This window comes from Mucor velutinosus (assembly GCF_035048745.1).
Source record: "Mucor velutinosus strain NIH1002 chromosome Unknown tig00001574, whole genome shotgun sequence".
Taxonomy (NCBI): Eukaryota; Fungi; Mucoromycota; class Mucoromycetes; order Mucorales; family Mucoraceae; genus Mucor; species Mucor velutinosus.
In genome coordinates, this window is record NW_027041933.1 from 56,897 (window position 1) to 83,752 (window position 26,856).

Genomic DNA, 26,856 nt, shown 5'->3' on the forward strand with positions numbered 1-26,856 from the left:
CCAATACGAACGTTGGCGAAGACGAGTCCTCCAATGTGGTACTAACTCCAGAATCGAGCTTTATTTTCCTTTAAATATGGCTAGTTGCACAACACCGCTTCGCGGTGTATACAACGTCGTGCTGCCGCAGGCTTACTCCACCATTAAACAAAGCTTTATATTTGTTGAGAAATGATGAGACTAACGGCCTGATGATTAAAAATGGATGTAGTTTGAGATATAAAAACTTTATTGAAAGACCTCAGAGTATACTATATTGTGTGTATAATAGTGGCCAGGTAGGTTTTCCAGTACAGAAATATCAGGATCAACCATGATTCTTATCGATGATGGCTTACTGACCCTTGACATTGCGACGTACAACTGACCATGCGAGAAGACGTGAGAGAAAAGATATAGTCCAACGTTAGATAATGTTTGGCCCTGCGATTTGCTTATAGTTATGGCAAAGGCCAATCTCATAGGAAACTGGGTGCGACTAAAGTCGAATGGAATTCTACCGTTGGCTTCTGTAATAAACTTGATCCTTGGGATATACACAACGTCACCTGCTTTTGGCCCTGTGGCAATGGTGGCTTCAATTATTCTAACACCCAAAGATTTCACGATTAGCCTAGTTCCATTGCATAATCCAGCTGAAGGATCTAAGTTTCTCAAGATCATTATTGAAGACCCAACTCTCAAAACCAATTCATGTGGAGGCAGAGAGCCAGATTCTATGGAGTTGAGAAGCTCGAGAGGCACCTGCATTCGAAATTGAGGATCACAGACTTGATCATAGCTGTAATAACTGAACTTTCTTCCCGGCAAGTTGTCAAGTAGCAGATTGTTTATGACTGAGACATCTTGGTTCTTTGGGGGTCAATATAACACGCTTCGCAAAATATTGGTCAATCGTTGAGCTATTGCTGATGTTTGGAAACACAACAGCTAGCAAATCCAGCAAGTTGGTAGAATTGAGCTATTTCAGAGGATGGTGTAAAATCACACATTGTTGTAGATGAGGTGTCGATGGGGATTTTAAAGGTAGTGTGGACAGTTCGACCTCCTTTCAGCAGCAGAGCCGCCGTTCCTGTTGAAGCAACTGCAATTGCAATATGATTTTGTTTGCGAACGGCATCTAACAAAGCATTGATGATGAAGGTTTTCCCAGTAGGTAAAGGATGTTGCTCCTGGAATTCGATACAACAGAATTCTTAAATGATACTTTTCAATAGCTTTTGGAGATACAGCGTAGACTCTGCCAATGGCTCCACCAAAACCTGAACGTCTAGGTTTCCAAACTCTTGGGTTCTGTTGTTTATGAAAAACGTACTTTTCACAGAAGTCTGGATACAAAGTTTGCTTAGTTTCGTTGTCTTCAGGATTTTCGAGATTGTACTTGAACCAAGCTGTCAGGGTTGTTTCTGGAAGTGTACGGTTCAAGACCTGGTCAGAACTTTCGTTCTCGTTAAAGTACACCCTACTATCGTTCTCCAAATGGATATCCAGGCGCTGTGTAGAGGGGGGTATTCCTTATGCATAGGGAAAGACATGATTCTCCAACAGGCTTCAGATGCCGAGACATATCTTGCATCAAGAAACTTTTTGATCTCATCCTGATGATCATCTTGAGCAGATGAACCCATGTATACCTGTGCTCTGTCATGGCCCTTGTATACATATTTGTATATGTATTTGACCGAGTTGACCTGGCTGCAAATCTCCATGTTGATGTGTGCGTTGTATTTAGCGACCAAATAAAGATTATGAGGCACGACCCAACGATTATCAATAGTTGATTCTTCCACTATGCCTGGAAATTGTACGATCAGTCATCAATCAAAACGTACTGAAGAGGATCAAAGAATTGATTGGTTTCATTAATTCTTGTTCGGTTATCACCAGAACCTTTCAATCTTAAAACGACATCACGATTTTTTGGCTGTTCGTTGCTGCTTTCATCGTCGCCATCAAACAATAGTACACCAATTTCTGGAACTCTAGGTCTATTGTACCTTCTTGGATCAGGAGAATCCTCTGAACGAAATATCATTCGTATATTCTGAATTCCTCCAGGTTGCTCAACTGATAGCTCCTCCATGGTTTTAAATAAGTCAACAAAAGGATTGACTTTGTGCATCATATTTTGGAGGAGACGCATAGTGGTTCTCTCAATGTTGGGGTTTCCAGCAACATTCAGTCGGTTTTGGAGCTCATTTTCCCCATCGAATAGATATATATATATATTTGAGCAAATTTTGGGCGTGTATCATTTGCTGGCATAAGTGCAGGGCTCATGAGATGATAGACGCTACCGTCGTCCAAGATGGAGTCGCAAATGCTATAGTGTATAACAGCATTTACATTAGGTTTGTCAATGCCTAACGCAAAGGCTTATGTACAACACATAGCAGTTTCTTTATCTACGTTCTACATAAAATCCAGCTGATTCTTTCTTCCTTCCTCTGCTGACATCTTGCCATGATATAAGAAGACTCTTTCCAAACCGTATTGGCTTTTTTACAGTGTCCTGGTATATCTCAGCTGTTGAGCACTCGAGAAAGTAGACAATGACGCATGCTTGTGAGCTACAAACATTGGCAGACACCACAGACAACAACATCTCCATATCTTCTATTGCGTTTAGTTTTTTTTTCGCATTTCAGCCCTTGCATTGTGAACTTGCTTAATGGTAACATAATCAGCGTGGCACGCCGTTTTACTAACGCTTTCCTTTGAGAAAGGCACTATCGCGATGGCAATCATCGTCGTAGAGCCGACTGATGAGGACAATATAGTTATAAAGCGACGCTAATTGGGTATCAAGGGTAAACAGCTAGACCACGTATTTACTGCAAGTGTCGATCTTCTGATACCCAACAGCAAGACAACACCCAAGCCAGCCCATCCATAGTTGATATGGATAAGCACGGAACCACACAAAACCAAAAACACCGAGAATAATATTTTTGCATCCAACGCACAATGCAGCGACCCAATAGTTACCCTTGTGCAAGGCAATGTCAGCCCTCTTTCTCTAGTACATGATAAAGGACTGCAAGCAAATTGGTCCCTCCAATGCCTGGCCTCTCTGATGATGTCGACATTCATATAAGTCGAATTCAACTATAAACCACAACAAATTATCACTTATTCTTTCATCAGGCATCTCTGCTCTTAACGCATCCTAAACCACGGTAATGAGGACACAAATCAACGCGATGGGGACACTGTGCAGGACCACAGGGCGAAGACAGAGTCCCGTGGCTTCCAAGTCCAATGGAATTCTGTCCATCATCCGCTTCGTAGTCTTCGTGCATTTTCTGAGCGTGTTTGTCTCAACGTGTCATTCTTCACTACCAACATCTCTACATTTCGTGGTAGCTTCCTCCTGTTGTACAAGTTGGCGTCTTGGTTCATTCTCTTCCCTCTTGCACATCATTTTGTCGCAAGCACCTCCACCTCGATGCCAAACTTGTCCCCTTCTTTCCTCAAACGCAGATGTTTGTTTCTCCACTTGTTTATAAAACATTTGATCTTTGACAGCACTCAACGGGATGGTTGTTGGAAATAAAAGATGAAAGTTTCCGAGAAGAGACATCTTGCCAAACACAACAAAACCCTTATCTCTCTGCACTTGACTGCCGCCAAAACAGCATCTTGCACTGGGCAAGGTCAAAATCGAACATCATCGCTACTAATACATGCATATAAATTGGCAGCTTTATTCCTAATCCTACAGTACTAATTTTCACTACAGGGAAACTCTGATAATCCCAATTCATCTTCTTCCTCATTTTCCTCCAAAAAGTAATCATCGCGCATGATGCCATTGCCATGGTCGTCTTGGTGTTGCTGTTGTTGATGCTGCTGCTGCTGCTGAAATGGAAATCGCTTCTGTTCCATGACCACAAGTCTATCTCTCAGCTCCATACAAGCATTCTCCCATCTCATCTTCTCTTCCCATAATTCTCGTAGCTTCTTGTAAGCCAGCCCGCTAATCACTTCAAAATGATCCAACGCATCCTCCAAAGCTGCTTCAGCTCTTTTCGCTCTTGTCTCTTGATCCTCTGGCGTGCTGGCTGATTCATTCAGGGGCCCAGGTGTGTGGTGTGTCACGGGCTGCTGCTCATTACTGCTACTCATGCTTGTGTCTTCGGTCTGGACCTGCATATGTCTTACTTTTCGCTTTTCAAGATCCAAATGGTGTTGATTGTCCAATGTATGCGTTATACCCAAGGCTCGCACATGCTCTGTAGCCAAGCCAGCAGCTACCTGATCACTGGGAATATCACCATCAACAAGACGCATTCTCTCCAGCCTGTGCAACAAGGCTGATTCAATGGAATCCATGCCGTCCGCGCAAGATAGAAACTCTTCCGTTGCCTTGACGTCCAGTCTTTGGCTTACATCTCTGACCAGCGGCCTCGTAGCACGATTTGAATTGGCGATAGCGCTCAGTTGAGATTTGACGGATACAGAATGACGAAGTGAGCCACTGTACAGGCTGGATTCTCTCTTTTTATTGGGTAGAATGGGCTCTCCAGCCTTGTTGTTGTTGTTGTTGGTACTAGTACTGTTGGAACGTAACACAAATGACTGGATTGAGGTTGTATCAAAGGAAGGAGATCGACTATTGCCAGCACTCTTGGCTGCCGCCATCTTTAGATGCTGCTGCTGCTGCTGCTGCTGCTGCTGCTGTTGCTGCTGTTGCTGAGGCACAATTTCAATGTAGTTTTTTCTATGGATCATATGGTTATTGATAATGTCGCTGCCGTGATAAGATGTAGGTGCTGTAAGTGTGGAAGCAAGTGTTACAGGCAAAGAGGAAGTACTGGAAGGAACAGACCGGCTTGACATGGATGGTGTGGGCATAATGCTTGCTGGCGGAGGTGGAGCTGTATTTCTCTTGGGTTTTCTGATCCTGGAAAAGAGGTTATTGACTGATCTCTCGGGCGTACTCCTTTGAAACTCTTCTGGGCTTGTCGTTTTGAGGAATTCCACCAGTGCTTGCGTTCCAGTCATCATCTTTCTGCCATTGGACGGTGACGATTTCTCGTTGGGGAATAGATCGCTCATGTCATCTTCGTCTTCGTCTCGATACGACATGCTGATAGCTCGCGCATCTTTGGGTTGAAAGTTGGTTTTATTGATGGGCATCTCTTTGTGGGTAGGTGTATCAAGGATGAAAGGAAAAAAAAAAAAAAAAAAAAAGAAAAATAAAATCAAGGAGAGAGCGTGCTCTTTTATATACTCGTACGAAAATAAGGAGAGAAAAACACACCATTTACATGCGAACGTCAAAACAGACAGTGTAACATGATGTATGTAAAGCAAATTTTATTTACGATTTCAGCGCTGTGTAGAAAATGAAAAGGGCCTTGACTTTTTGGAAAAAGGTGTGTCCATCATATCTTCATCTTCAGAATCATACATGTTTCGTTTGTTGCTGTCGTTTGCCTTTTCTCGCTTGACAAAGGCAAGATCGCCTTCTAATGTGGGTTGTGTAGATGCATACATACTAGGCAACGCCGCCAAGCTATCGGCCAATGTAGACGGTGTAGGCAAGCTTTCATTGATAAATTTGGCTTGCTTGATACTAGTCATCTTTTCTGCCAGGCTGGTATAGCGATAATGAACGGCAATCTTGATGGCCTTGTCAATGGAATCTGGCGAGTGCAAAATGTAGGTCATGTCTAATGCTTTTGACACTTTTTCCGTTTTACAAGCAATGTTGATTAGCTTGAGAAGCGCCACATCCATATCTGAATCAGCCTCTCTAAATGTGTCTGCATAGTCCTCTTCTGTGTTGGTGGCCTCTGCTTCGTCCTTTTCGTGCGCATTGCAAGCTTGGATTCGTAAAACGGTCTCTTCCAATTGACCCACTTCGGTAGACTGTTCTAGCAAGGGAAGTTGCAATGGAATGTCCTTGACAGGTGGACGCGGAAAGAAGGGATATGTATTGGCACCACGCAGCACCACGCACATGAGTCTGTCTCGCAAGACACCCACAGGCCAATATGTCTCTGTTCTCTGGTTTGCAGCAGCGTAGGCCTTGCTGTCAAACACGGGCACCCAACGGCTTTGAAAAGGTCGACGTTGATGGTACAAGAGGCGTAAAATACCGGCAGAGTCAAATGTTGCAGCCTGATTTGTCTCTGAAAACCCAATCCAGTTGAGTTCGCTGTCTGTCGTCAGTTGCACCTTGTCTTTTTGTAACACTTCATTGGTCTCTGTATTCAGCAGCATAAAATTTAGGTTTTGTTGGTGTCCAAAGGCCGGACCAGCAGAGTGTACAAGCAGAGCCAAATCAGTCATGGCTGCTACTGACACTACGTTTTCTAATGAAAAGATGTATCGTTGCACGCCAGAGATTGAGAAAATACGTACATAGCCTAAAGAAGTAGTCGCTATCACGGAAACACGGTTGATGGCAATGCTGACTACGTCTTCCCCAGGCAGCATGTGGTGGGTCCAGTCTTTTTCTGATCCGCTATTGTTTGGTCTAAAATACAGCGTTGAATTGATTTGCGTCGTTTCTTCTTGGTCATCTTCTGAGTCGTCTGAATCAAACAAATCATCGTTCTCTCCTCTGCCCACCTTTTCGGCCTTTTTTACAGCTTCTCTGCCTTCCACGGCGTACACTGTGCCTGCAGAACTGATGGCACCCATGGTAAAATTTAACACGTCAGTGAAATGAAAGTTGCGGTATTCAGACTGGTCGTGAAATTCGACATTGATGATAGAGTGTCCGTCTTCGTAAATGGTAGAAATGGCACCGACCAAATTGTAAGCCATGTATCTTCGCTCGCCGTTTTTGGGTGCAAATGTTGTGTTGGGCTCTGGTTTATGATATGGGGTTTCGCCTGGCTGAAACGTGGTGGGAGGGTCAAAGGCTGCTTCTAGTTTTCGCTGGCGTTGGACCAGCACTGCATTTGCCATGGCTGATGAACCCTTGTTGAGTCTCGACTGCTTCTTTTGTTCGCTCGCCTGTTCAGCTGTTTCCACATAACCAGCACCATCATCGTCAATGACAAAATCGCCCATATCGTTTTCGCCCAGTTCTTCCTCCTCTTCATCTAGTCCTTCACCCAACTCATCCATCATGTCTACATCGTCTCCTAGTTCATCGCCATCATCTAGAGCTTCTTCGTCTGCGAAAAGGCTTGAGCTGAGAGGCGGTAAACTGCTGGGCTGCATGATTTTATCGGTGTCAAAGACTCGCTGAGATGCAGGGACACCAGCTGAAGTAGGCCTTTTGCGCATCTTTGCTGGATGTGGATAGTTGCTATTGTCGGTAGGAATAGGCTCTTTCCAGATTCTAAGGTTGCCATCCATGTCAGTCAAAGAAATCTCGTTGTCAGTGGGGTGCCATGCAATGCCAGTGATAGCAGTCGGTGTGATTTCAACGCGAACAGGCGTCTTTGTCTTTGTATTCCAAATGACCAACGTGTTGTCTTCTGCAGAGCTGACGATATAGTAGCCATTAGGAGACCAAGCCAATGTAATGACACTAGATGTGTGTTGTCCGTCCAGCGTGTATTCAGGTGTCCAAATGTCTGCTTTGAATACGCGAACATCATTGTTGGTTCCTGGGAATGCAAAACTGCTACTATTAGCTGGATGCCATGCTACTGTTGCTTGCAATACGGAGTCCATGTCGGATGCATAGCTGTACTCTTGCAAGACTTTGACACAACGAGGTGCTGGTTCCTGAGGTGATACGTTCCAAATGTGAATGCTGCCATGCACATCAGACGAGATGATGTAACTGCCAAAAGGATCATAATTGACTGATTTGACAAGGTGCTTGTGTCCTTCCAGGTTGACAATCTTGGAATTGTCAGCACACAGTACTATGCGAATAACAGGATCACTGTGGGTGTGATCAATGTCAGTCAGTGAGTCAAATTCGGGTCGCTGGAAACTTACTCGGCTGCAATGGCAAGCTTGGTTCCGTCCGGATGAAAGCTAATGTCTCGAACAGGTGTGGTGCTGCGAACCAGGATACGATCAAACTTGTTGTCCTTGGTATAGAGGTTCACGATGCCGTCAGTGCCTCCAGATGCAAACGCACCATGTTGCTGTCCATCATACGAGTGAGCACAACTAGGAGCCATGATGAACTGACTCTCTACTTACATTGGTCGCCACACAGGTAACATCTTCCACATGCTCAGAAATTTCTACATGCTGATACTCTTCGTTTATAGATTCTGTTTCATAGATATGGAGACCTGCACCATCAGCACCACCTATAACAGCTTCCCTAAAGGACTTGTCAATCAGTGACACATGTTAGCTGTATGCGATCGTTACGTACTTTCCATCAGGCTTGTAGGCAACGACAGTCTTTCCGTCAGAAAAGCTATAAATCACTTTGACATCTTCAAAGAGCGTACTCATGTTTCAATACTGTATAAAGAAGAGAAGAAAAGGATTTTGGATTTTTTTTTTATTTTTTATTTTTTGCTAAAATATTTAAACGCGACATTTGACTTTATAAAATATAAAGGACGCGATCAAGTCGTGGTGCCAGCCAGCCAGCCAGCCAGCCAGCCAAGTCATGTAGTAGACTCTTCTCCATCGTCAGAGGCAACATGTAAATATGCATGTACAAGCAAGTGTGTAAAACACAGACAAATTCGAAAAGCTTTCAAGCCTCAATATCTTGACATGTAGACCTTTCTGAGCCGCCAGAATAACCCCAAACAACTGTACTCGAGTAGCAATCACTTCCTGACACGTTTGCTCAACTTTTTGGGATCGCCAAAAAATCGACTCCAAACCTACCTCTTGATTTGCATTGAAAAAATCAAACGATTGCGTTCTTCACCTTCAAAGTGGAGACTTCTACTATGGTATAGTTTAAATCGAAATTGTTTCTTCAAGTCCAAAGCAACCCCTGAAACTACTTTTGTGAGGCCTTCATATGCAAAATCTGGGCGTTCTCGCCAAACCCTCCTTTCACATTTGATTGAGTTTTTCAATCTTCATTCAAAACGCATGTTACAGTTAGCATCATTGGAAGCGCCTCGAAAATTACTCTTAGAAAGCTTAAAGAAGTATCGAATGATCATTATATTTTATATATAATTGAATCTCCATCTAGTAGTGCTACTAGCTGACCAAATTGCCTTTCTGATGGCAACAATGATGGTTGGGATGCTGATTGAATGGGGATCATGAATATGAAAAAGCTATCGCTTAACCGGAACACGTTGTTGTACTTTTGTTGAGCATTTCTATATGCGACAATGCCAGTCAGCCTGGTTCACCGCCACAATACATGTTATCGGAATAGCGGTTGTAATTTCGTTGACAGTTGGCAGTTGGCAGATTCTGAGTGCATCAATCTCATTTGAGGATGGAGTCGAATGTGAGTATTCTCGTTGAAATAACTTGAGACTCGTCGTTCTTCTTCTTCACTCAAGATCAGGTTCTCTCAGATAGTCTCTCGATAGCATGATTGGCTTGTGATGATGATGGTGGCACACCAGATCATTGTTTTGGTCGTAGGTCTGTGTTCTGTTCTTGCATCATACATGAGTGCTTACATGATGCATACACCAACACGATGGGTTGACGGCTTTAGCAACGACATCAATGGACACAGTATGAATATTGGCCATGCTACTCATCGCTTCTGCTCTGGATTTGACAGCGTCTATATGGGATGTTCGCATCTACAAACTGACTTTGTAAAGAGCAAGGTGAGATCTTCCAGAGCCAATTTGGTAAGATTTTAGATTTATAAAGGGTCTCTTTCCCTTTTTCCCTGCTTCTTCTTGTTTCACTCCCTTCTTTTTGTTCTTTCTCCTCTGCACACTCCTTTCTACAGTCAACAGCAAATCACTCATTTGAGTGTGACAATGATTGAACCTTGTAAATTCATCTTTACACAACAAGCATTAAACAGGTACATTAAAGTCTATTTTAAGAGGATACAGTTCCATTTACACATTCTCTTCTGCTCCAGTCCTTTTCACCTTGTTTCAATTATGAACCATCTCTTGGGCATCTTGCTATGCTACCATCTTGGTACTATGTAAATAGTGGATACACTGTGCATTCAATTGACCTTTATATACTCGATAGATTCCCTCATTACGCTCTACCACACACAATACCCATTCTTTATCACACCATCAGACGTCAAGGATACCATTGTTCATGAACCTGCTCCCACGATGCCTCGGTACAAAAAGCCAAATCTACACATTGATACCACCAATGACAAGGATGTTCAATTAAGCCAATCTCGATACCACCCTCAGTCAGCTTATCCGGATGTACCTCAGCTTTTATTCTCTCCCACCTCGTCCATCTCCTCATTTGGCAGTAGCAACTACCATTGGAGCCCTGATGACAGCAACAATTATGCTGGCAGCAAACGGTCTCAAGTGGAGGACATGGTCCATTTGTTTGAGAATGGACATCGCTACATGGAGCAGCATCGTCGCCACAGCGTTGATTCGCATTGGAGCAGCAGCCGCAAGAGAATCTACATTCGTGAACGCAGATATGAATACCAGCCAACAGTGGGTGAATGGAACAGGCGCATTGAGAACGAGTTGCTTCCAATGCAGTTGTCTGGATCAAAGTCTACGTACGTATCGAATGCCAGATGGCAGCCCAACATGTGTATATGAAACCTCATCCTTTATCATTGTTGTTATATAGACCCATTCAGCCATCCAAACGCAAAATGACACCCATCATGGAGACAAGTAAATCTCTCTGGGCTTGACCTAGTGTATATTCTTAGCCTTGTTGTTGATCACCTGTATTAATTGAAACCAATAACTTTCTTAATCGCAATAAATAGCCCACTGTACATTCATTACTGTTTCAAACTGATCTCGTGCTACAAATTGGTATCATTTCGGTTCCATTGACAACAGTGCCGTATATTGTGTGCATGTGAGCATCATGTTGCATCTGCAGTGGGAATGGCACCTTGCGTGAATTGCAGAATAATGTATGATATGAAGAATCGCTTTATTTTGTTAGATATTTTTTTTTTTTTTTTGCTCTAAAACTATTTACAATGAATGGCCTCTCAGAGTTGCCAATGCCCCTATTTTCTACCAATCCAACCAAGTCTTGAAATACTCACAATTCATGGGCGAAATAGGGCCATCCTCGATACAAAATGAGAAAACAGGACATTTGCCACAAGGAATCTCGGTGAGAGCTTCTGTAGGTAGGCGGCTGGCCACCTTTCTAATAGCCTTGTAGGACCATTGCACTCCTTCATCTCCTTCATCCTCATCATCACTGAAATCTTCCATGCCTGCCATGAAAGGAAGTTTTTTCTCCACGACTCCATCATAGACCAACACATCCAGCAAACTGGTGATATCTTTTACAGACAAATCAATGGACGAAATACGGGATTCTGTGATGAAACGTCGCACCTCTGTTGCTGTAGGATAGTGTTCATGATCAGCACCAAAGACAGCATCATTGACACCCTCCACTCGGGGAAAACTCTATAGTTTCTAATCAGCACACACATAGACACACACACACACACACACACACACACACACACACACACACATATATATATATATCCAACTTACTCTCGACATAATATACTTTAGGCAAGCAGCTTTCAAGCTGTCAATGAAATCAGTATCTAATTCTTGATCGGTATACCATGCGCCACCCGTAACCTCGCTTGATGGCGACAGACTAAAGAGCATGTAGATTTTACGAGTTGGATATTTGACATGTTTGACTGCCTTGATTTCCTGCTTCTGTTCCAGAGACTTGAGAGTGCGATTCAATACAATGGTATGAAGATTGGTCTTTTTCTTTAAATCTTTGGTCCAGATGCCATTGTTGCCGGCAGATCGAATGGTATTGTACACAAGACGAGCATCGTCGTTCAGTTTGCTTGCCCTAAACGAGTTGTTTCAAACAAGTTTTTTTTTTTTTTAAAAAAAAAAGGACTCCAAGCTTATATTGTCTTTTCTTACTTTTCAGCATCTCTCAAATCAATTGCTTTCAGCATGTTTTCGCCGTTTAATGAAATCACTTCCAAGGTATTCTATCACAAGAGGTCAAAATCAGTTACCCATGTGCTTGAAATGGGTGTTGTTCATGGTACCTTTTTCAGTAACGAGTTCATGGCCAAATATGATTCTTGCACATCCATATCATTAGGACGATCTGTGAATTTGACACCCTAAAGCGCAGTTAAGGACATGATGTTTAACGAGAAAAAAAAAAAAGCGGTGGATGTTACCTTTGGAGAATTGCGAACAAATTGGTAAAATTTCCACTCGCCAGTAGTCAATCCAAAGGGTGCTTCCTGGCCATCAGCTACTTCTCCCATGGCGGTATCGCGTAAGTCATCCATCGTTGTAGTGTAAGTGTACCAAGGAATGAAAAGGGTGATCCATGGTCGAGGATAGCTTTCAAATTAGAAAAAAAAAGCGTATTTTAAACGTCACGGAAGAAGTCGCTTCTCAAGCCCTCAAGAGAGCTTCTCTCCAATGTGCAAGCTCTTTTTCATTGATCATGGGCTATATGGTCATAGATGGTGACCTGGCTTGTGCTTCTTGTTTACAGCATTCACTCGAATGTTGCAAATTGCTTAGTAGCATTGGAGACGGCCAGTCCCACATCTTTATATTACAGTCAGGCTCAACATGTGAGATGGAAAATCGCATTGATACAGTAGTATCTCGAGTTGGTAGGAATTAACCTCTTCTCTGCCAACTCAAGTGCATTCAGCAATGGCATTGCCATGTTGATTTGCTTATTCATACAGGCATTCAATGCCTAGACTAAATCAGAATCATTTCAAAGCCTAATTCTGTCTGTCAAATCCATCAGACAAGTCATCCAGTTCAGTCGTTATCAACTACACACTCTGCAAGCAATTGGATGCCTATAGCATCACTTTGTCCAATGTCAGACACCAGCTCTGCGTGCTATTGTGAGTGCGGTAATAATCCTCTTATTGCTGATTACAACTAAATCCTATTCTCCATCTCGAACTGATCCCCCCCTTTGGCTCAATCAATCATCAGATGCTGTCGTTCCAACATGATGATTATACATCGCTCCCGTCCACTATTGATATGAATCGTCTCTTCATCTGCTTCAACACGTAGATCATTTGCTAGATAGTTTGTTCGTCCAATACATTTATTCAAATAATACTGTCGTTTGTTGCAAGTAATAGTAAAAGATGTAAATACGTAATTTAGATCTCGGCCAATTCACGGAGACGACGGACAGTGGAACGAACGGTGGCAGCAGCAGTAGTGCTAAGGATCATGTTAGTATTATGACACAAACAGCTTCACGATAGAAAGACTTACGAGACAGTGTAAGCACCACCAGCCATGGTCTTCTTGCAGCCCTTGCACTTCCAGATACCAACGGCAGTACGCTTGACAGCATCCTTACCACAGAAGGTACAAGTGTAGGTGGAATGTTGAGTGATTTCCATCTTCTTTACGGTCTTTCTGAGAGAGGCACCATAACGGGTACCGTATTTACCGGTGATTCCGACTAGAAAGATGAACAAAGCATTAATGTCTGCATCCGATGCGTTGCGTTGTGCGAGATGGTGTGCTATATACCTTTCTTTGTGCGCTTAGCCTATGGATGATTACAAAAAAGTAGAGTCAATTAGCATGTATGCAATGGATGGATGGATGGATGGATGGACGCAGTAGTAAGCTTACCATTATGAATAAGGATAATAAGAGGGGGAAATCGATGATTCACATTGCCATACACTTGAAATAGCCTCTTGCTCTCCTCTCGCGCCTCTGAGAGAGAAAAAAAAAAAACTTGCTAGTCCGGCCAAAAAGACGCGGATAAAGTTTAATCAGGCAGAAAGTATTCATAACTTAAATTTGACGTTTGGCTCACTTTGACATGGCATTCTGCTCGTGGGTCAGCAATAGCTACAGATGAGTTGATTTCGATATAAGCACATGCCATCGATATATATATATATATATATATATATATATGCTCTTTTATCTGGGTTATTCTGTTCAGTGGTATTTTAATGTATGCCATCTTTATCTGCATCGTTATACTAGCTTGTCTTGATTCGCATTCAGTAATCTAAATTAGCTCATTTGGCATTCAGGCTTCAGGCTGACAGCTACAATTATAGCAGTTCTACTAGTCATCTCATGGCTCTACACGACTGAATCAGACAGACACAATTTTTTAGTGTTGAAATATGAGAATGAGGCAAACAACATCCAGCAGATCAAGAGCTGATGGACATGTTACTCAATATGATCTTGGATACTTGACATGTATCGGATAATAACAGCATCTTAGTGTCACGTTAAGGCTTGTCATCACTCCTTGATAGTATGCCATTCACTGTAAAAGTGTCATTTGTATATAAGGCAACTCTGTTACTGAAATGCTCTTGAATGATACATTGAGAAGAAATGACTTTTTTTTTTTTTTTTTTTTTTTTTAAAAAAAAAAAAAATCATCCCAAGTTTTATCTATAAAGCTCAAGTATTCATGTTCATTCCGTCACTTTGACAGCTTGAATGCACGCTATTCACTATTCCTACAGTACCTGGATTAAAACAACATTTTCAGTGACCGTCCATAGTGACGATGTTGAGGCTTGGCCAAGTAGGTAGGCTTCATTCAGCTGTCGAGGGCAACTGTTATTAGCAGAGCCAGCCAATTAGCAGGCAAAAAAAGGCCAGTGTAAGAGGAGAAAAAATATTTTCAATTCTTTTCAGTTGTATTTTTCCCAATTTTCAAACTTTTCTATCAACTACATTATTAAATATGGGTAAAGGTGGATTTGGAGAACGTGGTGGCCGTGGCGGTGGTGCCCGTGGTGGTTTCCGTGGCGGTAAATATCTGTCAAGACAAGCACTCGAATGAAATGATTGACATGATGATTTTTGACATTGACAGGTCGTGGTGGTGGCCGTGGTGGTTTCGGTGGTGGTGGATTCAATCAAGGCCCTCCTGCTGAGGTTGTCCGTAAGTTTGCAATGCAATCAGCACATGGCACATGACATTGACACTTGATAACATTAGCCATGGGTGCCTTTGTTCACGCTTGTGAGGGTGAGATGGTTTGCAAATCGATCAACCCCAAGATCCCCTACTTTAATGCACCCATTTTCCTCGAAAACAAATCTCAAATTGGCAAGGTTGATGAAATTTTAGGTCCCTTGAATGAAGTGTATTTTACTGTCAAGATGCAAGAAGGCATGATTGCCAAGTCTTTCAAGGCTGATGACAAGGTCTTTATTGGTACCGACAAACTCTTGCCCCTTGAGCGTTTCTTGCCCAAGCCCAAGGTTGTTGGAAAAGGTAAGATATCCTTTTTTTTTTTTTTTTTTTTTTGATCTGACATGTATATTTACCTTATCATTGCTAGTTGGTAAGCCTACTGGTCAACAAGGCCGTGGTGGTGCTGCTCGTGGTGGTCGTGGTGGATCATCTCGTGGAGGTGGCCGTGGTGGTTTTGGCGGCGGTCGTGGTGGATCTCGCGGTGGCCGTGGTGGATTCGGCGGTGATCGTGGAGGTCGTGGAGGATTTGGAGGTGGCCGTGGCGGTGGTCGCGGTGGATTTGGTGGTGGCCGTGGTGGTCGCGGTGGCTATTAGACAAGTGTCCACTACTATTTCTTTCTATTTTTAATCACTCATTCAAAAAACGCATCCATCTCAAACATCTTATTCGGCTCTCTTTTATGCAATTTGTTTACAAGTAAACCTTCTTTTTTCTTTTGCTCCAGCAGTGTAAATAAAATAAATTTAAATCTCATTTCTGCTCCCTTTCTCTCTCTCTCTCTCTCTTTTTTTCTCGTTTATACTACTAAAGCCAACAAGCCCAACATGCCGCTTATACTGACAACAACAAACCATGAAAATGTAAAGAGAGTATGTGGATAGAAATCAGAGAGACAGAAACTAAACACACAAGAAAATCACAGATAAACAATGCAAGTAGTAATAGTCGTTTCACATCGAGATTTGAATACTTTTCAGACTTTGATGACAGTGATTTCTCCATTTTGGACTCTCGGTCGTTGAGGAGACGACAGAGATTCAACCGACGAATACTATTACAGCCATTACTGCAGCGACATGCCAGTCAGTATGAAGAAGAGCAAAACAGCCAAGAGGAGGAGGAGGAGGTGGAGGAGGAGGAGGAGGAGGAGGAGGAGGAGGAGGAGGAAGAAGAAGAAGAAGAAGAAGAAGAGGAAGAAGAAGAAGAAGAAGAGGAAGATGATGATGATGATAGCTTCATAATTACTACTACCACCACCAACAGCAATGATACTAGTAATAGCCAAGACCAAGAGGATCAAGATGACGATACAGTTACAGGGTCATTCTCAAGATCACGGGTTGATATGTATCGGCTTGCTATCAGAACAAACAGTGAAATTTTGGAAGATTTGGCAGCCATCATTAGGATACTTCGACAGATTAATGCATTATACCGTGTATTCAACAGCAGTAGCAACAATTTGGGCGGATTCTTAAGATTGAGGAGAGCAGGAAGAAGCCGATTGTACAGCAGTGATACAAGCGACGAAGAACAAGAGCAAGAGGAACAAGAACAAGAGCAAGAGGAGGAAGAGGCAAACAAATTGCTAGAGGCAGGACTGGAGGATTTGCAGGCCGTCTTGTCCACAGACAGTTCCAACAACAAGAAGCAATCCACACTGGCATTACTGGCATTGATCACATTTCAATACAGCCATTGCTCAGACGACTACTTGAAACGCTATTTGGATCCCAATGGCGAATTCAACCCCACACTGGCCATGTTCGCAGCAGCCACCTACGACGACGATGACGACGATCAAGACCTCAAGTCATGTCGAGACATTATGCTGGCGGCAGAAGAGATATACGGTCCAGATTGGCTCAAAGAGTTCCATAAGGGCAAAGAAGGTGCATTGCGCAAAATGCTAGAGAAACTTACATTTGTTGCCAAAATTAGATTGAAGGTGCGAGACTTGAATATTCCTCCAGTCATACGTTGAAAAAGGGGGCATGATATTTGCATTACTCTTTCTTCTTTCTTTTCTCCTTCTTTTTATATATAAAATAAAATGTATAAATGCACTAACAGACTTGTCATTCGATCCATTCACTTGACTCCACTATCAGCAACGAGTTGCATGATAAAGCGCAGTTACAATAGCAGCATTGGCTTTGGCGATCCCTCTTCGTCTCCCACTGCGTCGTCGCCCAATGGCTTATCAGATTGGCAGCATCATTTGGATTCCACCCTAGTTTCAGATCCCAGAACAGTAAGTTGTGTTATCTTGTCGTATAATAGTTGCAGCGACTCATTGTAGTTTACGTAGATTGTCAAGCATTTGAATGAATACGTAATTGGACAAAACAGAGCCAAAAAGACGCTTGCCGTTGCAGTGTTTAATCATTACAGCAGAGTGAGATCCAACTTGCGAAGTCAGCTTGAACAGCAACAGCAGCTGGAACAAGAGCAATACGACCAAGATAAACCGCATGCTGAGCATCACCACCCTACTTTGCCTAGTGATGCCTCCTCCCTTCAAAGCGTGGGACTCGACCTAGTACCTGCAGAAAGAATTGGTTCAAATGGAGATTACCAACAACAACAACAACAACGACAACAACAACAACAACAACAACAACAACAACAACAACATCGTCGTAATTGGGAAAATCCACCTACCACGACTTTACATGCCACCTCACGCACCAAACCGCACGAATCAATCAAGAAGCAAATTGCACCCCCATATGATGCCGCAACAGTCTACGAAAAGAGTAATGTCATGCTTATTGGACCTACTGGCTCAGGAAAGACATTGCTGGCTAGAACGCTGGCTCAGATACTGCAAGTCCCCTTCTCCATGTCGGATGCAACACCCTTCACGCAAGCAGGCTATGTGGGTGAAGATGTCGAATTGGTAATACAAAGGCTACTTCAGTCCTGCGATTATGATGTCAAGCGTGCTGAAACGGGCATTGTATTTATTGATGAAATTGACAAGATTTCGAGAAGATCAGATGCCATGTCTGCTTCACGAGATGTCTCTGGTGAAGGCGTGCAACAATCCTTGTTGCGCATGTTGGAGGGCACTATCGTCAATGTCACGGACAAAGGGGCAAGCAATAGTAGCAGCGGTAGCTCACAAAACAACAGCAGTCGACGTGGTGGATTACCAGGTAGCTCCATAGGCATCGGCCCGTCTGGAGGCAGTGGAGCAGGAGGAGGAGGAGTAGGAGGGGGAGGGGGAGGAGTGGGTAGTGGCAGCAGTGGTAGTGGACATGGCCCCAGTGGTAAAGGAGAGACGTATACAGTTGATACTAGCAACATTTTGTTCATCCTCAGTGGTGCGTTTGTGGGATTAGACAAGACGATTCAAGATAGAATGAACAAAGGCGTATGTTGAGATATGTGTATATGTGTGTGTGCGTGTGTGTGCATGTATACTGACACTATGAATGCGTTAGTCGATTGGATTCAATGCCATGATGAGAGCTCTTGATGAAGACGCGATTGAAATTGCACCAAGCCAACCAGGTGGAAAAAAGCAACTGATACATCCCTTGAGTTTAACAGAACCAGCAGGCAAGTATATATAGTACTGTAGATTGGGCTGTACGGGTACTTACTAATGTTACATAGATCTTGTCAAGTACGGCTTAATCCCAGAGTTCGTGGGCAGATTACCTGTGATTGCATCCGTGGAGAATCTGACAATAGACGACCTAGTTCGAGTACTCACTGAACCAAAAAACTCGCTGCTAAAACAATACCAGGGCCTGTTTGCCTTGAGCAAGGTGAATCTTCGATTTAGCAAGGCTGCATTACGAAAGATTGCCGAAATGGCGCTGGAAAAAAAGACAGGCGCTAGAGGATTGCGCCGTATTATGGTAAGGCTGTTAGGAAGGATGATTGAATAGATACTGAATTGTCTGCACATTGTGTAGGAAAACTTGCTACTAGATCCCATGTACGATACACCCGCTTCATGTGTTGAGCAAGTCATTATAGACAGCAAAGTCGTCTCTGGTGATAAAAAGGCTATTTATTTGGGTAAAGATCAAAAACATCTCGGTGATAAAATCATTGCAGCAGACGATGACCTGGATACAAATGCAAATGAGGGTTTACAGCAAGTGACAGTCGTGTAAATATACAATAAATAGCATCAGGCCTCATGAATGTCAAATAGCTCATTATCAGAAAACTGCTCTTCTTGTTCTAAATGTTGTTGCTGGGTGTTGTTTGTTGCTGTCGTGTCGTCTGCTGCTGCAGCCGCTGTTGTTGTTCTTGTCACATCGACTGGCTTATTAGCAGGTAACCCCAATTCCAAGAGCTCGGCATCAGTCAGTGCTAATGGGACATTTTCCACTGGATCTTCATTGTTTGCACTGAACGGATCTTTTTGTTGTTGCGTGGGGAGGCTGAGAGCAGCAAGTTCACTGTCTGACAGAGCCAATTTAACGTTTTCGTCCTTGTTCTGAAGATCAAACAGTGCAGGCTCATCATCGTAATCCTCAATGATGGATCGACTTGTGCTAGGCTGAGGTCGAGTGGATCTCTCTTGCTTCTCTCGTAGTGCTTGCTCTCTCTTTCTTTTTCTTTCGATAATCAAGGCTAATGCACTGGATCGGCTCATATTATAAGTGTCCTCCTCATCTGATGAGTCATCCAAGACAATTTTGCGCTTGTTATTATGTTGTTGTTGTTGTTGTTGCGAAGATGTAAACAAGGGTTGCTCATCGTCGTCCTCTTCATCGCCTGCGTCAATGGCAGCCTTTGTGTTTGGTTTGGCCACTGGTTTTGCTTTGGGTTTGCCTTTTGGTTTAGCTGTTTTCTTGGCTGAAGTGTTGGCAACAAAACTGGCTTGGTTGGTTTTGGTTATGGGAAAGAACAAGGGTCGGTTATCGTCTTCTGATGATTCATCGTCTTCTGCCGCTCCACTGGGTTGATTTGCATCACTGCCATCATCGTCTACATGCATCACTTTAAGCACATGGCCCTTAACAACATTTCTTAGTGGGGAACATTACCTCCTACTGTCTTGCCTGATAACTCATTTCTCACATCCAATCTAACCTGTCTTCTCTCCCGATATTCGTTACTCCATTGATCCATCAATGATCTCACTGTTGTGGACTTTGCTGGATTTATTACTCTTCTGGCGAAATCATGAAACAAAAGGCCTGGGTATAGGTTGTTTGCCCAAATGGTGTAATAAGTCATGAGCTTCTTCAAATCTTCATGCTGGTGGACAGGAAAAAGGAATACTGACTGTGAGTGTCTCAGCTTACTGCCATACGCTCGATGCTTTTACCTCGTGCCCCCTTGTCTTTTTGAATTTAATGTATTGAGTTTCACTCTTCAGTAGTGGTATTCCGTTAGGTTCTAGCAATCTATCATGGTATACACGAATGAGTTTTACGATTCAATCAATCACACCACACATGTGTCTCTATACTTGCAGGTCTGCATTGAATTTCTTCTTGTCGGCCTTCTTTGATGTTGTTGTTGCCTGCGATTCGTTATTGTTGTCGTCTAAACTTGACACATTTTTCTGAGCTCTATCAAGAGTATCGATATTGTAATCATCTAGCAAGATATCGTCGAATTCGTCGTCCATAGTAAACTGTGATGTGCGAAAAGGGAATGAATTTTTGGACAAGCAAAGCGCGCTTTACACGCGATCCATTTGGCGATGTCACATCTGATTGGAATTTGAAGCCGCTACAATTTATGCTCCGTCTCGGTTACACTCCAGAATCGAAGTCTTTTTTTTTTTGAAAAATCAGATCTCCAACATATTTTCACAACCTCCCCATGAATTTCAAGATAACCAGCAATTGTGACAAATGTTATTTGAAGAATTATTTTCGTAAATCTGTTGTCTCTGTCTGCCGTTTCTGTGCCGAGATATATCCGTTTAAAGCTTTTGCAATTTTGAAGAAAATCAGCCATTGCATGAAATCCAGTTAATTCACGTTAATTCACTTTTAGTTCAAGTGTAATGAAAGCTTAATGTTTTACGTGTATGCACACTTTTGAGTAATGTTGCAAAGGGCTAATATAACTCTCTGAAAATTTCGCAAGCTAAGCTATTGTGAAATTTCAGATTGATGAGTATAACTTTCTGATTTCTCGATTGGTATGCCTTTCAATTGTAAGAAAAAAAAATTATAGCCTGCTCTTGAAGCTAGCTGTTCATTTTTATTTCATGGAACAAGACCCATCTTTGATAGAATTATTGCAAAATAACGAAAGTGTGGCTTCTAACCAAATGATTTCTCCAGTGAGTCTTAGTTCTTTGGTAACATATATTGTAGAAGAGCTTTGTTCTTTATTAAACTGCACATTTCAGATTTTGAGGGATTGCACAGGCTGATACAATAGATCACTCATGCTCCTACAACAGGTCATTCAGGATTGCTTTGTAAATCCGGCTGACGAGATATTGACCTTGATCCATGAATCAATCTACTCGGGTGCGTGTCAAAGATACCTATCGTGGTCATTTTGATAGGAACAACTCTTTTTACTTGTACTGCTCGCTTCCAGTTTGTTGCTGTAAGATCGATTTGGCTGTGTCTTGTTGCCAGCTCACAGGAGTAACAAGTGCACCAATACCTTTAGCAACACGCATCGTTTATTGTCATTGTAGCTAAAGCACCATGTCTGGCTCAACAAGAGTAAAAGTAAAAGACGAAACAAGCGTGTATGACTTCAGGCATGAATCGGTAAAAGAAAGCAATGATTGAATGCATTGAATTGCCATATTGGAATCTATTCAAGTAGAAAGCGAACCACTGACATGAACTTTGCGACAATACGAATCCGGGGTTCAACAGTCAAACACAGAACATACGTATACTGTTCTTTTTCATTCAGATGTTCACTCAAATCCTATTTGCTCCAGATAAACTACACTCGTATACACTCATCCTGAACCACTGCTTCTGCTCTCAACAATATGCACTCGATGGTTTCGGGCAACAAAAATAGAACAAGTTTTATTGAATTTTCGTCAGATTACATTGGCTCTATGTTGATTGAATTTAATCAAAGAGACCTACACATACACACACACAAAAAAACAGGGTTAATCACCATGCCATCAAGCCATACATTCACACTTACCAAAGCCCATATCATCGTCGGACTCCTCCTTCTCTTCTTCCTTGGCCTCCTCAGCAGGGGCATCAGTAGCAGCACCAGCAGCGGCACCAGCAGAGACAGCAGGACCGGAACCAGGGGCACCAACGTTCAAAAGAAGGGCCTTGAGGTCTTGACCAGCGAGAGCCTTGGCATAGAGAGAGAACCAGATAGGCTCAACCTCAACACCAGCAGCAGCGACCAAAGTTTGGAGCTTATCGGCCTAAAAATGAAAGCTGTTAGTTTTTCTCGTCTCAAACACACATCCATTTCTATGATTGATGCTTACAGTGATTTCAACGTTATCATCCTCGAGGATGAGAGCGGCATAGACAACAGCAAGTTCGGCAGACATGATTATGATAGATGGATGTCGCAAGTAACGATTTAACCCGAAGGATACAAGACGATTAAAGAGTGTTTGCTTCTGTGAATTCAATTGAATTATATACTCATTTTTTTTTTCCTAAAGTCCAAGTCCGGAGATGCGAACTACTCGGATCGGGATGTCATTGACCACAGCGTTTTCAGGCACACACACACACATACACACACATACACATTTAAATCAGACATTTCACTGTCTTTATTGTTTATTCAACTTTGGCCGCTTTGGGTAGCACTTGTCGTTGAGTTGCCAACAACCATAAGCTACTTGCAAATTGCACTGCTTGAAATACGATCATTTTTTGTGGCAAGATGGAGTTGCGCTTTGCAATCTCAACGATACCACAAACCAGCACAGATCTGACGAATTCACTCTCTATAGCATACGGTTTGTGATCAAATATCCAACCAAAGACGGTCAAGGTAGAAAAGATGTACAATGAGGTGGTCAGCACTATAGAGAAATCGAGTTCCCCAGGGTTGTAGTCCAAAATCAAGCCATTGACGACAATCAGCACAGCGAAATGAGCAATGGCATACACGTTAATACCAAATGAGACAGGTGGATCGTACTTTTGCGGTGGCACGTCCTTGGCAATAGGTGGGATCTCCTCCAACAAGCCTGTTCTGGGTGTGTCATCATGCCATCCAGGCCCATAAAACAGCACTTTGAGCTTATTCTGGATACCTCTTGTTGACCAGCATGTCTTGAGCACGTGTGAGAGATGGTGGAATTGAATGGTGAATGGGTCAAAGGTGTTGATAGGGTGTGTCAGACCAAATGCTACTGGCTCAATGTCCTTGTTTTCCACGGGTGGTGTGCGTTCCAGCTCAAATGTGCCAAATAGAATATCCCAAATAATCAAAGTGCCAGCATAGTTCTTGTCAATGCAGTAAGGGTTTCTTCCATGGTGCACCCTGTGTGCTGAGGGTGTGTTGATAATGTACTCCAAGGGCCCCAAGTTACCAATGACTTCTGTGTGGATCCAGTACTGAAACAAGGTGTTGAATTGCTTGTGCATCACAAAAAGTGAAGGAGGCAAGAAGAGCGCTGTAGGCAGATCAAACAGCCAAGAGGTGTAGGGTTGCAAGATGCTCTGACGCAGTGCTGTTGTTTGGTTGTAGAATTCAGACGAGTGGTGCACCACATGTCCTGCCCAGAACAGATTGACTTCATGTGCTGCACGATGAAACAAGTAGTAACCGAGATCAACCACAAGGAAGCCCACAATCCATAGCCATAAGCTGGTGGGATCCAAATCAACCAGTCGATAGTGGTCGTATATATACAGGTAAGAGTTGAGGGTGAGGTTGTAAATAAAGAACTTGCTCAATTGCTGCAACATGCCCGCCTAAATGCAAATAGACTACATTCAGATATCCTGACTCTGGAGCACAGCAACACATACTTACCCCAACACTGCCCACCACATCATTGACAGAGAATCGATTGGCGTCCCACAATCGCAGCTTTTTCAAACCTTTGCCTCCATCTTTCAACATCAATGTCAGGAATTCCAATGTAATTGTCAGCACAAAGAAGGGAATGGCCTCTGTAATGTAATCTGGCACTTGTTTGTAGTGAGCAAATGTAGTGTCTGCGGGTGACACGATATAGAACAGTCTTCCAATGCCTTTTGCTATGTATTTAAGGACATCCAGGGCAGACACCTGTGCAGCCTCTGTTGTCGTGGTTGAATTCATGAATGTAAAGAGAAGAAGATGTAGAAACTCATCCTGGGAAAAAGCAGCTTGGTTTTTTTATACTTTCGCTTGGTAGCACACAATGTTAAGCAAGGCCTAGTTTGGTCAATAAAGCCTCATGTAATTTTGCAAACTTCCATATTGGAGGCTAAAAAGTGCATCAACAAATCGTCCTAAATAAGGTTTTAAGGTGGTACGCAGAGGTAATATGAAATAGATCATTCAGATCAAATTGCTTTAATTTATACATGACTCGAAGAAGAACGAAAAAAAAAAAAGTCTAATCGCTCACTCGTACGATTCTGCCCTCCACTGTGGGAGAGATACTAGCCCATCGCTTGACCCACGTGAGGTCACTGTCCTTGTTATATGCGTTTTGGTCCTCGTCCTCCTCAGCAGGGATACAACTGGGATGGCCCTTGCTGGAGTCCACAAATGCATCTTGAATACCTTGCTTGGAAATGTGGTAATTGGCACGTTCTTTTATATCGCTATTCAGAAAAGACTGGCCATCTTGACTACTGGTTTCACAGTCGCAGCTTCGGCCATCATTTGGATGGTTGTGTCGCTTGAATTGGAAAGCTAAATCACGCCAATGTGCAGCTGCTGACGCTACAAGGCCTTGGATGCGGTCCTTGCGATGCGCATGTTTGGCTTGGTATTCTCGAAAGGCATTGATGTACTTGAGACCCAAAAAGAACTTTCTAAACATGGTGGAGATCAGCACACCAGACTCCTCGTCAACGATGATTCTGTCGCTAGGCACCTTGAGCGATGTGTATCCGTCGTAGCCGCCAATCAAGTAGGCACGCGTAGCCACCACGTATTCCTTGTTCATGTCGAGCGGCTCCATGTTGCATGGATGATACTTGTCCCCGGGATCCACCATATGAGGAAATGTCAGTGAGCGACGACGCCCATTGTTGGGTGCAACTTGAGCTCCTTTTCTGACTGTATACACTTGGCGCACTCTGTTTCCAGATGGCGCATCAGGATTCCATTCGAGGCGAACGCCAGACAATTGAGGAAATCGACCCTCTTGCTTGGGATATTCAGACACACTGTTCTCAAGCGCATCCCATAGCTGTTTGCCAGTGATGCGGATAACAACAACAGGATCCAGGAATGGAAAGGCTGTAAGGATGTCTCCCAGCGTAATTTCACCTACTTCAATGACACTGTCGTTTCGAATTGTTCCACCAACGCAGAAACCGACATCCACAGGAGGACAAGAAGAGGCTCGATAGAAGCCCACCATGAGATCAGCTGTCAGATTTCCAAGGTTGGTTTCCTCTGATCTGACAGACATGCTACGACCATCCAAAGGCACAGTGGTGTAGCCAATGGGCGTAGATGTCTTGGAGGCCACTTGCTTTGTTACTTGCTTCACTAAGCGCTCTGTCTCTGCATCTGGCATGATATCCGATGTGATGATCTCCCGCTGTGCTGTCATGTGCTGAATGTACTTTCTCCCCTCTGCGTTGGTCTCAATGTTCAGTTTCAACCACGACAGCTCTCTAAAATCAGTGCCGCTCTTGACGACACGGATGGGATAGTCCACTTGCTCTTCCTCAGGGTCAAAGCCAACATCGCTCAAGTTTTTGTCTCGACTCCAGTTGTCACCAACAATATCAATGGATTTCGAAATGTAATAAAAGTGATCATGTCTATATAAATCGAGTGTTATGGCCTACACTTTTCTTTTTTCCCCTACTAATCATTCTCTCTTACCCTCCCAGAATCAAATCAATGTCATGTCGGCAGGCTTTTGCTAGCTTGATATCATTAGGAACCCGCATGTGTGTCAGCGCAATGACCAAGTCCACCTTGTAAGGCCCATTTGGGTCTCTTAGTTGTCGGGAGAGATCTTGCGCTACTTGCACAAAGTCATAGTACGTCAGTTCCGGTGGAAATGATGGGATGGTTTGTATCCACTCCTTTTCTACTAGTCCGATGATGCCGATGCGTAGTTCGCTGTGATCGGTAATAACGAATCGCTTAATCTTGTCAGACGAAGCACTCTTGTCGCTATTGAGCACGTTGGACAGTAACCATGGAAATTCAGTGCGTCCTATCAATTTCTCCAGCTGGGGCATACCGAAGTCAAAGTCATGATTGCCTACACATGCAGCAGTGATGTGGCACTGATTCAAGACATCTGGACTTGTGTGTGTGTGTGTGTATACATATGTTAGCATCATATCCAGCACAAAATAGTATCTACTTCTACTACTTTACACATGAGCACCACGAGTGATGGTTCCCTCTAGACTCGGATTGAAAGCATCCCCCGAGAACAAAACCATGGGCTTGTCTTGAGCGGTGGATTCTGTCAAAATTTGGTTTATCTTGCTTACAAAACGGGAGGAGCCACCAACAGGCTCATCCTTGCTTGGCGATACGTGATACACATCGTTGAAGTGTATAAGTTCTAGCTCTACTACTGTCATTGTGGAATATTCAAATACAAGTGAAAAGAAGGAAATGGAACCCACCACGCGCTTTTTTCCCTTTTCATGCTAATGGAGTTGCAAATTATGAGCATCAAGTCAGATCTAGGGAAGAGGCGCATTGTGTGCAACCATATAGATCTGATGAGTTTAACAGCTTGTTGT

At 43.2% G+C, this 26,856-nt stretch overlaps 14 protein-coding genes across 14 annotated transcripts; 4 read left to right on the forward strand and 10 right to left on the reverse strand.

Annotated features, from left to right (window-relative positions):
• Window positions 1-1,810: 1,810 nt before the first annotated feature.
• On the reverse strand, window positions 1,811-2,143 carry ATC70_013222 (uncharacterized protein; the record flags this gene model as incomplete). The annotated part of the gene is made up of 1 exon (XM_064832387.1): window positions 1,811-2,143. One exon carries the CDS (start codon window positions 2,141-2,143, stop codon window positions 1,811-1,813), a length of 333 nt encoding a protein of 110 aa, XP_064675615.1.
• Window positions 2,144-3,726: 1,583 nt separating this feature from the next.
• Window positions 3,727-5,142, reverse strand: ATC70_013223 (Cytochrome b5; the record flags this gene model as incomplete). The annotated part of the gene is made up of 1 exon (XM_064832388.1): window positions 3,727-5,142. The coding sequence occupies one exon, from the start codon at window positions 5,140-5,142 to the stop codon at window positions 3,727-3,729; it is 1,416 nt and encodes a 471-aa protein (XP_064675616.1).
• A 192-nt stretch (window positions 5,143-5,334) lies between these two features.
• ATC70_013224 (GS catalytic domain-containing protein) lies at window positions 5,335-8,388 on the reverse strand (the record flags this gene model as incomplete). Its single annotated transcript, XM_064832389.1, has 4 exons — window positions 5,335-7,858; window positions 7,915-8,066; window positions 8,125-8,251; window positions 8,306-8,388. The coding sequence occupies 4 exons, from the start codon at window positions 8,386-8,388 to the stop codon at window positions 5,335-5,337; spliced, it is 2,886 nt and encodes a 961-aa protein (XP_064675617.1).
• A 1,466-nt stretch (window positions 8,389-9,854) lies between these two features.
• UAP1_3 (UDP-N-acetylglucosamine pyrophosphorylase) lies at window positions 9,855-10,732 on the forward strand (the record flags this gene model as incomplete). The annotated part of the gene is made up of 4 exons (XM_064832390.1): window positions 9,855-9,901; window positions 9,962-10,023; window positions 10,081-10,591; window positions 10,666-10,732. The coding sequence occupies 4 exons, from the start codon at window positions 9,855-9,857 to the stop codon at window positions 10,730-10,732; spliced, it is 687 nt and encodes a 228-aa protein (XP_064675618.1).
• Window positions 10,733-11,069: 337 nt separating this feature from the next.
• ATC70_013226 (uncharacterized protein) lies at window positions 11,070-12,352 on the reverse strand (the record flags this gene model as incomplete). Its single annotated transcript, XM_064832391.1, has 5 exons — window positions 11,070-11,477; window positions 11,571-11,892; window positions 11,970-12,040; window positions 12,101-12,178; window positions 12,239-12,352. The coding sequence occupies 5 exons, from the start codon at window positions 12,350-12,352 to the stop codon at window positions 11,070-11,072; spliced, it is 993 nt and encodes a 330-aa protein (XP_064675619.1).
• Window positions 12,353-13,204: 852 nt separating this feature from the next.
• Window positions 13,205-13,694, reverse strand: ATC70_013227 (uncharacterized protein; the record flags this gene model as incomplete). Its single annotated transcript, XM_064832392.1, has 4 exons — window positions 13,205-13,268; window positions 13,323-13,515; window positions 13,587-13,605; window positions 13,692-13,694. The coding sequence occupies 4 exons, from the start codon at window positions 13,692-13,694 to the stop codon at window positions 13,205-13,207; spliced, it is 279 nt and encodes a 92-aa protein (XP_064675620.1).
• A 1,087-nt stretch (window positions 13,695-14,781) lies between these two features.
• ATC70_013228 (uncharacterized protein) lies at window positions 14,782-15,612 on the forward strand (the record flags this gene model as incomplete). The annotated part of the gene is made up of 4 exons (XM_064832393.1): window positions 14,782-14,848; window positions 14,914-14,982; window positions 15,040-15,318; window positions 15,386-15,612. The coding sequence occupies 4 exons, from the start codon at window positions 14,782-14,784 to the stop codon at window positions 15,610-15,612; spliced, it is 642 nt and encodes a 213-aa protein (XP_064675621.1).
• A 231-nt stretch (window positions 15,613-15,843) lies between these two features.
• ATC70_013229 (uncharacterized protein) lies at window positions 15,844-17,003 on the forward strand (the record flags this gene model as incomplete). Its single annotated transcript, XM_064832394.1, has 2 exons — window positions 15,844-15,879; window positions 15,942-17,003. The coding sequence occupies 2 exons, from the start codon at window positions 15,844-15,846 to the stop codon at window positions 17,001-17,003; spliced, it is 1,098 nt and encodes a 365-aa protein (XP_064675622.1).
• Window positions 17,004-17,072: 69 nt separating this feature from the next.
• Window positions 17,073-19,152, forward strand: RLP24_2 (ATPase-activating ribosome biosynthesis protein; the record flags this gene model as incomplete). The annotated part of the gene is made up of 5 exons (XM_064832395.1): window positions 17,073-17,273; window positions 17,331-18,398; window positions 18,469-18,586; window positions 18,644-18,891; window positions 18,949-19,152. The coding sequence occupies 5 exons, from the start codon at window positions 17,073-17,075 to the stop codon at window positions 19,150-19,152; spliced, it is 1,839 nt and encodes a 612-aa protein (XP_064675623.1).
• Window positions 19,153-19,169: 17 nt separating this feature from the next.
• ATC70_013231 (uncharacterized protein) lies at window positions 19,170-20,227 on the reverse strand (the record flags this gene model as incomplete). Its single annotated transcript, XM_064832396.1, has 2 exons — window positions 19,170-19,975; window positions 20,035-20,227. 2 exons carry the CDS (start codon window positions 20,225-20,227, stop codon window positions 19,170-19,172), a joined length of 999 nt encoding a protein of 332 aa, XP_064675624.1.
• Window positions 20,228-20,456: 229 nt separating this feature from the next.
• Window positions 20,457-20,624, reverse strand: ATC70_013232 (uncharacterized protein; the record flags this gene model as incomplete). Its single annotated transcript, XM_064832397.1, has 1 exon — window positions 20,457-20,624. The coding sequence occupies one exon, from the start codon at window positions 20,622-20,624 to the stop codon at window positions 20,457-20,459; it is 168 nt and encodes a 55-aa protein (XP_064675625.1).
• A 1,429-nt stretch (window positions 20,625-22,053) lies between these two features.
• Window positions 22,054-22,505, reverse strand: ATC70_013233 (uncharacterized protein; the record flags this gene model as incomplete). The annotated part of the gene is made up of 3 exons (XM_064832398.1): window positions 22,054-22,067; window positions 22,136-22,373; window positions 22,440-22,505. 3 exons carry the CDS (start codon window positions 22,503-22,505, stop codon window positions 22,054-22,056), a joined length of 318 nt encoding a protein of 105 aa, XP_064675626.1.
• Window positions 22,506-22,743: 238 nt separating this feature from the next.
• ATC70_013234 (uncharacterized protein) lies at window positions 22,744-24,241 on the reverse strand (the record flags this gene model as incomplete). Its single annotated transcript, XM_064832399.1, has 2 exons — window positions 22,744-23,889; window positions 23,951-24,241. The coding sequence occupies 2 exons, from the start codon at window positions 24,239-24,241 to the stop codon at window positions 22,744-22,746; spliced, it is 1,437 nt and encodes a 478-aa protein (XP_064675627.1).
• Window positions 24,242-24,521: 280 nt separating this feature from the next.
• On the reverse strand, window positions 24,522-26,691 carry ATC70_013235 (uncharacterized protein; the record flags this gene model as incomplete). The annotated part of the gene is made up of 3 exons (XM_064832400.1): window positions 24,522-25,908; window positions 25,973-26,404; window positions 26,480-26,691. The coding sequence occupies 3 exons, from the start codon at window positions 26,689-26,691 to the stop codon at window positions 24,522-24,524; spliced, it is 2,031 nt and encodes a 676-aa protein (XP_064675628.1).
• Window positions 26,692-26,856: the final 165 nt, after the last annotated feature.